Source organism: Drosophila grimshawi, unplaced genomic scaffold (assembly GCF_018153295.1).
Source record: "Drosophila grimshawi isolate 15287-2541.00 unplaced genomic scaffold, ASM1815329v1 contig_1367, whole genome shotgun sequence".
Lineage (NCBI taxonomy): Eukaryota > Metazoa > Arthropoda > Insecta > Diptera > Drosophilidae > Drosophila > Drosophila grimshawi.
This window is the reverse complement of record NW_025062889.1, coordinates 13,925,993-13,936,547: the sequence shown is the minus strand read 5'-3', so window position 1 is coordinate 13,936,547 and position 10,555 is coordinate 13,925,993. Positions and strand designations below refer to the sequence as shown.

General features: G+C 39.5%; 1 protein-coding gene across 1 annotated transcript in view; it reads right to left on the bottom strand.

The window, feature by feature from the left end:
- Positions 1-1,938: 1,938 nt before the first annotated feature.
- The window catches only part of LOC6560801, a 37,233-nt gene continuing 28,616 nt past the window's right edge, over positions 1,939-10,555 (bottom strand). Inside the window, exons 4-7 of the mRNA XM_032743594.2 lie at positions 3,966-4,104; positions 3,446-3,887; positions 3,214-3,371; positions 1,939-3,053 (exon numbers count right to left, since the gene is read on the bottom strand). Of these exons, the coding sequence (XP_032599485.1) occupies positions 1,939-3,053; positions 3,214-3,371; positions 3,446-3,887; positions 3,966-4,104 (1,854 nt within the window). The remainder of the gene's footprint in view (positions 3,054-3,213; positions 3,372-3,445; positions 3,888-3,965; positions 4,105-10,555) is intronic.

The window sequence follows — 10,555 nt, the reverse complement described above, 5'->3', positions numbered from 1 at the left end:
CTCATATAATACTTAAGTGTATATCATAATGTGTTTTCTGCTTCAATTTTTTTATTGTTTGCCTATAGGTTCAATTTTCTTTTCTTTTTTTTTTTTGTTTTTCATTTGTTTTGCAAGTATGTACGATTAATTGTTAATTATAAATATATATAATATATATATTTATGTTCTTTATGTTTATGTTTATGTACGCTACATAGAGTTAACTTTATTACAAAAATTATTATTATTATTTGTATGCACTATTTATATAGTAGGTATGTTGTTGTTGTTGTTCTTGCTGTTACTGCTGCTACATCTGCTTCTTCATTATAATCATAATCATTACCATCATCAGCGTCTTCTTCTTCTTCTTCTTATTCTTGTTATGTTGCGTTGCACGTTTTGTTATCTAAATGTATACCTAGGCATTACTTTAGATGCGCCATGCCTAACCTCGACTATAATCGTATGCATATGCTGCTTCTTCTTCATCTTCTTCATACTCTGCTTCTTCATCGTCTTCTTCTTCTTCATATTTCATTTCTATTTTGTTTATGAACCTTATAATTTAAGTTTACTGTGCGCTTTATATTGTTTTATTTTGTTTTTTTTTTTTGGTTTTGTTATGTTTTTTGTTGGTTATACAAAGTTCATTTTTAAAAACTAAATAAAGACAATCTTAGACACATTTTTGGTTGTTACTTGTTCTTCCTCATTTACTTCATTTACTTCCTGTTTATGTTATTATTTTACTCATTCTATCAAATCGCCTCCTGTTTTGTGACTATGTTATAATATTTGATTTGTTTTTAAACTAATTTATGCATTAAGTAAAGTTTTTCATGTTACATTTTTGGGTTTCTTTCTTCTTTTTTTTTTTTGTTGGGATTTCCAGTTATTTTGGTTTTCAATGTCTTGAAATTGATTTGATAAGCGGTCTATATGTCAATTTGTATAGTGAAAAGTGTGTGTGTGTGTGTGTGTGAGGGAGTGTATGTGTGTGGGGGGTTTCATATTATTATCAGGGAATTTTCGACTAATTGTTTATTTTATTTCGGTTTGCAGCAAGTTGTGTGTGTGTGATTTTTTTTATCATTTTCGTTTATTGAAATTTCTTTAGTCTGGTTGTGAATTTCATGACGTGTTTGTGTTTGTTGTTTTTTGCTGTTGGTTTTTCGTTATACTTAGCTAACCTAAAATGTTCTCGTTTTTTGTCCGCCTTTATTTAAGTTAATAACTATATGTATGTGCTTATGTATCTTTTTCACACATACATTTTCGTTAAATCTTCTTGTTTGTGGTTTTTGGTATTTGTTTATTTGTTTATTTTCGTTTTTTGTTTTTGTTTAATGTTTACCTAAAAAACCTATTTTTGTGGCAGTTGTTTTTTGTTTAATTAAATATTAATATTTGTTTCTAGTTGTAATAAAATATGCTATTTGTTGTCGTTTTTTTTTTTTTAGGTTTTAATAGAGATTTATAATTTATTTACTCTTATATTTGGTTTCTTTTGTTATTTATATTTCACTTGAAAGAGGACCATAAATATTTAAAGTGTTTTTTTTTTCCATTTCTTCTCCCTACTTTTCCATTTCATTTATCGTTTCTCATTTAATTTTCGTTTCTTTTTTTTACGGCTTGGCTCCAAAAAATTGCAGAAGAACGACCTGCAATTTCTTTATTACTTTATTTATTTTTTTACACTCAACGTTTTTTTGTGTGTGTGTGTGTTTTTTTCTTCTTTTTGTTTTCGTTTTTAATTAGCTAGCATTACGAGTAATTTTCTAGAGTACGAAATACAATTAATGACATTTTGTTGTTCTTGTTGTTTCTTGTGTTTGTTTTTCAACTGCAAATCTCTGTAAAGAAATCTGCAATCAGTGTGTGAATGTCTCTGTGTGGGTGTATGTGTATGTGGATGTGTGTGTGTGTGTGGCCGCATACGAATTGCATGCACTATAAGGCGCCATTTGAGATGATGGTTGCCGCACTGCCAACGAGCCACTTCCATCTTCGCCACCAATCGTTTATGTTGTAGTTGTAGTAGTAGAAGTAACGATAGTTTCTAGCATTCCTATTCCTATCGCTGCACTTGATTCGTATTTGTAGTTGCTGTAAGTCTCTATAGTTAATTATACGACAGCGACAACGATCTTTAGACCACCTTCGCATCATCATCATCGTATCTCGCTTGCATTTTAATTTACTGCGACTGCTGCTGTTCCAAAAGTATCGCACTTTCCTAAACGTATTCAATGGCCACGCCCATAGCCATGCCCACGCCAACGCCCACGCCCATGCCCATGCCCACGCTCTGTCCTGTTCCTGTTCCGGTCGCTGGCTGGCAGTGTAGCTTGCAATTCCGTTTCCGCTTCCACTTCCGCTGCCGCTGCTGTCTCGCCAGCTGTCGGCGCCTTGTTGCGCTCGATGACTCTGACTTGAACTCGGATTCGGACGCGGACTCGAACTCGAGCTGGCCAACAGTTCGTGGCAGCTGGCCGGACAATCGACACGGGCAGTTGTGTTGCGGGTGCGCCCGCAGCGCTGTCGCGCCGCCCCACAGCTGCTCAACAGACCGAGCAGGGCGCTCAGAAAGACGAGCAGCTGCGTTGGCGGCGACGGCGCCACACCGGACGCAAAATATGGTATCTCACAGCGTGTGCTCACCGATGGCACCGGCGCACAGCCGCCAGACAGCGCCAATTCCGGCATATCGCTGCCCTCATCATCGTCGTAGTAGTAGACGCTGTCGTGGCGCGCATAATATGGCAGACGCTCCAACAACTCGGCCCCGGCCGTCAACGCTTGGCTGACGTTCCGCAGCGCCACCGACACGCTGGCAGCACGCGCATGTTCCCCCGGCGGCGAGCTCATTGTCAGCGTTATGTTGTGCACCCGGCGACCAGTCGAGCTGCTGTTGTTGCTGCTGCTGTTGCCCGCGGCTGTGGTTGCAAACTCTTGGCAGATGGTGCAGATGCCGTCAATGGGGCCATTGCAGTAACTGTAGCAGCAGTCATTGGGGCCATAGCTGGACTTCTTCAGCTGCTCGCCGGTCTCGGGTATGTTTTGATCTGCAACGTGAAATTTGGATAAAATATTATAAGTTTAAGAATAACATTTAACGTTGTTGTTGCTAACTGATGCCATTTTATTCGCATTGGTTTTTGCTTCATTAGTGGTCTACCAATATTAATCTAATCCGAGACTGTATCGGTTTCGAGTGCCACTCACCTAGGCATACAAATGTCGGCTCGCCGGCATATTGGGTGGGCAGCGCTGGGGCGCGATCGGCGGGCAGCAGATAGGGGCACTTTTGTTCCACTGTTTGGCACACACTCAGGCAGGGTCGAATGCGTCGGCGCTTACGGAACTCTGCCTTGCGTGTTGATCTATGGACAGAAAAGAGTTCCACATGAAAAACAAATAAAAACGCATTCAATTCTCATCGAATTAATACTGTTACCTCTTTTGTAGTTTTGATATCACTGGATCCGCTGCGCTGGGATCCGCATTATTGGCAGTCGATATGAAATTATTGAATTGTTGCTGGGCACTTGCTCCTCTGCTGTTGTTATTTCTGTTGCTGTTGCTGTTGCTGCTGTGGGGTTGGGCATTCACATGGAATTGAGAGTGGAATTGGTTTTGCGTTTGGATTGGGGATTGATGCTGGCCAATGCCAACGGCATCGTAGAACGCCTGAGCCACATTCGCAACATTCCGATTCGCACTGGCATTTGGATTTTTGTTTTGTGGCTCATTGTGGTGGGGCACATTGTTCTCGTCATGCTGTTGATTAATCTGGCGCTCGTTCATGTTATTGCCGTTATTTGATTTATTGTTATTGCTGATTAATTTCTGAGATTTATGCTTGATGCCACCCGTACCATCAGCCGTGCCACCAACAGCTTCACTCCCACCCACACCCCCAACCCCAACCCCAACCCCACCTTCGGTGCCTGCATTATTTCGCGCAGCGCGTTTACTTTTGCTAGCGGCCGCTGCTGGCTTTGGAGCAGAGGCTGCCCCTCGTGCGGCGAGGTCATCGGCTGGCGTTGCATCAACATCCTGGGGCTCGGCATAATACGGCACCAGTGTGCTGCAGACCCAGCGGCGATAAGCTTCCTGCAAATACAATACAATAAATACAATACATTTCAAATGGATTATAGATACACAGTGCTTCGCAAAATTAATCGGCAAATGTGAGAGACCCAAGGGGTAAACACAGAATAGAGTCTGTTGGAGGCAGTTTATTAGTTGCGCCAAGCTATTTAAATAATATATTTATATATATATATATATGCCTTGAAAAAAATTAAGTAAACATCTTGAGTTTGAGATTCGATATTAGTGCTTAGAAAGTTAATTAAAGTCACAAATGAGCTTAAGCCCAGTACACAAAAGCTGCAGGACTGACAATTGTAAAAGCTGAATTGAATCAGTTCAATTTTTAAGCTAAAATTGTAACCAAAGGCTTATTTTCACTGTTCATAACTGCACTGCAAGCACAATCTTAATTTATACTTGTGTTCAGCTTATGTGATTAGAGCTTTAATCGGATACAATCGGCTCTGCATGCTAATAGCACTGAATTTCTAATCGCATGAGTTATGCCACAAGTAATGTTATCCCATTCGATTTATCAATACTATCGCTACTGCTGCCCCTCCGAGCCGGGGCAGGTTGGGGGCACCTATTTTGGCTTCGAACACAACAACGACCATGTTCGTTGAGTGTGTCGCCCAATGCCTATATATGATTGTATGAGTGTCTGAGAGATAGAGAGAGTGTGTGTGTGCTGGCCACACATTACATGTACTTGCATACTTTTGATGAGAACATTTCGAAAGGGGTTAATTCGTAGGAGCTAGTGGGCTTATAGGCTTATAGTTAAATTCAATTATTGCTGTGTTTGTTTTCGAGCCGAAATAATTGCCATAATCGATTTAGGCAATGAACGTGGCATTTGCTTGCATTTTGCAACATTTTGTTGCCCTTTGGCCAATCAAGCAGCAGCTCAAATATTTGCCTTTAGGCAGCTTCTAAATATTTTTACCTGCCACCGAGTCAACTAAAGTCATGCTCGAGTGCGAGCCAAGTGTATGCGTGATATGCAAATAGGAACTGCAACACGCACAGCATTTGATAGCCACTGATGGCAATCAAATGGAATTTAGGGGCAGTGCCTAACTCCATTTGCACTGAAAAAGGAAACTGGACAAGTTTATTACAATGCTTTGCTTTGCTTTGCTGAAACACCCAATAACACCATATAACAAAATTGAAAATGTTGAGTATAAAATTTGTTTATCAACACAAAAAAAATGAAATAAAATATTCAAATGCTCAAATACATATTAGAAAATAAATAAATAAAATATTCAGGTGCTCATATACATGTATTTTTTAAGCAACACAGAATCTGCTGACAAATCAAGGTGCAGTCATGCAGCATCCAGTAAAAGGGATTGCTTGGAATAAAGGTAAAATAAAACCGAGACTCGTATATTGCTACAAAGCCAAAAATATTTCCTTTTGAATTCCCAAATTAAAATGAAACAGCTATAGAATATTTGATTTATTTTATTTTTGTACGTAAATGTTAAATTTATAATGTTTGAGGAATTATTTTCTTAAAGCGCTCAAAATATGCTCAAATACTATTTGATTAGAATCAAACAAAATTAATCTAACTGGAACATGCTTTTTATACAACAGTAAATCACAATGCAAGCATTTCAAATCCTAAATTTAAATTTGTTAAACTCAACAACCAACTGCTTTGCTGCTTCTGAAAAATCAGTTGGCACACGAACAAAAATGCTGAAACAGCAACTGAAACAATGCACAGTCAGGAGACACACCTGAAATGTGAATACGAAACAATATCTATGACGTGGTGCACACATTCTTTGGGGAAAAGCAGCTGCCACAACTTGGAAAGTAAGGAAGTAAGCAAGGTAAGTGAGGAGGAGGAGGAGAAGGGCTTCCTTATCTAGACATGACCATAAAGAGACAAGGCATAAGATTATTATTTAATTACAAAAAGTATTTTTCATAAATGGGGAAATGGAGATAGAGAAAAAGCAGCGCTGCGAACGCAGGAGTCACTTGAGGCGGATTGTGGGTGGGGGCGTGTTGCAAGTCACAACTCAATTAGCGGCATGCAGGGCGAGTCAAATGCAAGACTTAATTAGAGGCAGGTGAAAACTACACAGTTCGCTAGAAGCAACTGAGCGAGCAGCTGAAATGCAAATGGAACGAATTTTAACCTTTTTATTGAAAGTCAAAAGTTTAAACGGGCTGTGCCAGAAAGCCAACTGAGTAGCACAAGGCCTAAGGCATTAAGTAGATAAGCATAGTTCGCACACATGCTGTAGCACATATATATAACATATATATATATTATATATTTATTTATATATGTATATATGTAGATTGAGGAATATATGTTGCCCCATCGGGCCCACTTTTGACTGGGGTAAATCCATTTGCCACTCACTTTCAGCTCTACAGACACCGCAGACACCCTTTTCCGTCCGTTCCCGTGCCCCTCCTCCCCACAATGCCACCAACCGACTGTCGACACTCGGTGGTTGGGCGGTTTCCCTGTTTTTGGCTGCCTGCGTCAGAATTTCGTTTTCGTCCATTACTTTGACATGCACATGCACAGAACGAATTGGACAAATGAACTGAGGGGACGGACAGTTGGACGGGAGGTTAAATTCGTGACCGGGACACCAAGCTATGTGGCGAATTGATGCGAATCCCGTTACTCAGCCAAGCCACTCTTAGCTCGCTTGCCCCCACTTCAGCCCTTGCCAGTATGCGTGTGATTTGCCGTGTGGATTTTGCATGCCAAACATGCACGTAATGGGCGCAGGAGATGGAGGGCCGGCGATGGGGGCGTGACAGTGTGACAGGCGAATAGGTGAAGCGAGATGCTGCAAAATAGTATTGCAAAATTCAATATTTTGGTAATGATGCGTGTGGCGACTTTTGTGACCAAATTGTTCCATGCAACATGCCATCACGCTTGGCCCAAATTGAACGATTGTGCAATAAATCAATTAAAATGTTGTCATTTTTGTATGTTTAAAAGAAAAATATGAGAAAATCACATAAGTTAAGGCTCTTTAATCGATTGTAATTTGAACTTATGAATTAATAGTTATTTTTAGCTGCAGGCAATTGAAAGTATATATGACAATTCTAATCTTAAAAGAGAATCTTACTCTGTGTCTAGCCCATTCACAATATGTCATAGCTTTAGGACAATCGTTGCAATGGGTTCATATTTTGTCTGAGGACAGACAGCTGAGAACAAAGAAGTGGAAAAATCTTTTGGACTGGCCGCAGTCATTGACCGGGAGACAAATAAGTGAAATTCTATTTTCAAAAATATACTACATACACACACAAAGACACCCTAAGTCACACACACACACATAAAAGTTAATGGACGGTCAGAAGAATTGCCTTTATATTTGGCAAATCAAGCAGACATTGTGGCAGCGAGATTTACGGCTTCAAATACCAAAACACCAAACACCGAGTAACTATCATAATTTCATGTGCCATTGAACTGCTCCGAGGATAAACAAAGCAACAAAGTCTCGACTCGGTCTCAAAGTGTGGGCAGTATGCCGTATACGAAGTATGTAATAAAAATATATAAATAATTTGTTTCAACGAATCGACGCGCACGTTTTAGTGGCCCCCAAATGACCCAGGGGGCCACTGTTGATTTTTGTGTTTGGCACTGTGCCACATTGAAACGGGACAGATTTTGCAAAGCTAAGCATTGAATATATGCCAAAAAGCACATGCACGGCATTAACATTAACTTTATCATGCACAAGTATCCATCGGATTTGTCAGCCTTAACTGCATCGAAAGTATTATTTCTTATGGTGATTTAGCCATTGCTATATGCCAAGCCGATTAGTTGGGCAAACAATGCTTAAACTGTTTGAGCATCAAAGTCATTTTATGCACAAATTGATTTTCAAAGTTGCATATTAGTTTTCATTGCTTGGCCAGTAACAAAATCTTTTCTTTACATCAAACTAATTTCCATTTTCTCAGCTCAGCTTTTGTTCGCTGTAATTGAAGGGTGCATTGTTGATGCCTGGTGGTCAGTGTAAACACAACGACCATGCACAACATAATCAACTTTGTTTGCTTTGCATGAATCAGCTAGCCAGCAACTCCATGAAACTCTCTGTGCCCCATAAGCAAAGATCTCACTTAGTCGGTACGTATTGGGGTTCAAATAATGCCTTCGGCATTGGCCCTCAATTGGACTGGAAACATAAATATTTTATGGATTCCTAAGCGCACTCACTACAGCCACAATTTCGTTTCGCAATCGCAGCAGCACATGCCGTCAAAATGACCCAACGTAAAGTGGTCAATGCCTGGTGGACCGATGGGTGAGAAGGGGGGGGGTCAGCTGTTAAGGATTTGACGAGCAATTTTAATACACTTTCACTACAGACTTGGGGTCAGCGGCTGCATGGAGCCGCTACGTGATGAAATTAGTCAAAGATTTGGCACACTACGAAACACCATATGCAGTATTTGTAATATAGTAACATCTACTGCGATGTATGTAATGTAATTGATATAGTGCACACACACACACACAATCCTAAATATACACACACACACACACAAGTTGGTCGTATGTATGCAAATCAGTTATGATTTGATTTGTACGATTGCAGTAACTTTTTGGTTACAACACAGCTTTACAGCTGCGTTCGCTGCTTGACTCTGCATACGTAGATGTATGCATATATTTATATATTTTTGCCAAGCAATTTGCATAACGGTGTACGTGTGTATGTGTGTGTGTATTTGTATGCACAATAAAAGCGAGTTTTGCGCGCAGACAGGCAAAGTGTGCTTGCTGCCCATAAAAGTATGCTATATTTTTGTGTTGCTTTCTTTTTCTTGTTCGTTGTGCATGCAACTCATAAATAATAATGGAAAATAATAAACGTTGATTTTAAAAATGTTAAAAATTAATTTCACTTGCTGGCTTGCTGATAGCGAAATTTATTTAAAGTCGTATGCTATCAATTTATTTAATAACTTTTATTGGAAACTAGAGGAGAGCCATTTGAGAGCTGAGATCTAAAATTTAATATCAAATAAAATATATTGTAGCTAAAACTATTTATTAATTTAAATCATTTTTAATTTACTTCTAGGCAGTTAAAATAAAATAAATAAACAATGTGAAAATTAATCGCTTATCGCTTACTCCATTCAACACAAAAATTTAATCCTTTTCAACAATGAATTTGCCTCGCTTTAATTGTTGGGCATTGTTGCATACATTCTTTGGCAATTTAACACAAAATCCCAATTAAAAACCAAATGAAAATGATTTAAGTGTGCAAAATCCTGCTTATATCACATTTCAACTTAAGTATACATCGTTATTTATGAATGTGCTAGTTGAGGGTCGGATGTATGCATACAATCATATAACTGATGGATATATACGGCATAGTATACATAAATTCCAACACTTGCCCCGACAACATATCCGTCATAAACACAAAACTGGAAATGGGGGACAAACAAAACACACACACACACACACACAAAAAACATTAAATTTTCACTTAAAAATGCAAATTTGACCAAGCGCGCAACCAAAAAAAAAACCCAGTACACAATTAAATTGCGAGTGTGTGTGTGTGTGTGTGTGTGTGTGGGTGTGTTAGTGTGTGGGCACATTAACAAAGCGCATAAAAATACAAGTAGAGCAAGGCATCAGGGCCAGACAGGATGTAAGTAAGGCACTCGTTTTTTCCGGTTTGACATTTTAAATTACGCTTTCAGCTGCGAATAACAAAATGGGCCACCAGAATTGTTTCCATACATAAAGTAAGAGCAATTTGCAAGTAAATTTGCCCGCTGATTAGACAAATTTACAGAACAATTATTGACCCAAGCCGTTTGCTATGCGAGTATTTGTGTAAACAAATTAATGACAATTAGGTCGGCAACTGCAGCTGAGCACGACACTTTACTGGCCACCTTTTAAAGCTGGTTCGCAGCTTAACAAGTTGACATTCTGAGTGCGGGGATTTTGTGGCTTTTAAATTTTTGTACAGCAAAAGCTCCGCGTCGCGTCCGAGTTGCACTCGAGTGCACGTAGCAGGCAACAGGATGGAGCAGGGTGGATGGATGGATGGGAGGGGGGCACACAGTACTCGACAAGGAAAACGAAGGTAACACGTGACCGTGTGGCAAACAAAACAAACGAGGCAATGAACCAGTATCCGCAATGTGCTTGCAACGCTTGCCTCGTTGCATGCTGCAAAACAAAAATAAAAAAAAAATGGCTGAACGTAAGAAGAAAAAACACACCGAGAACGACTGAGTATGGTTTGTAAAATAGAAGTTTATCCTTGGACCAAAAGCATTACTTAAGCATGGGTGTGCATGTGTGTGTGTGTGTGTGTGTGTGTGCTTATATTTATGTGCTTATGTGTGTATGAGTGTGTGTGTATATGTATTGGCTGTGCCAGCACTTATTGCTATAGCCAATGCG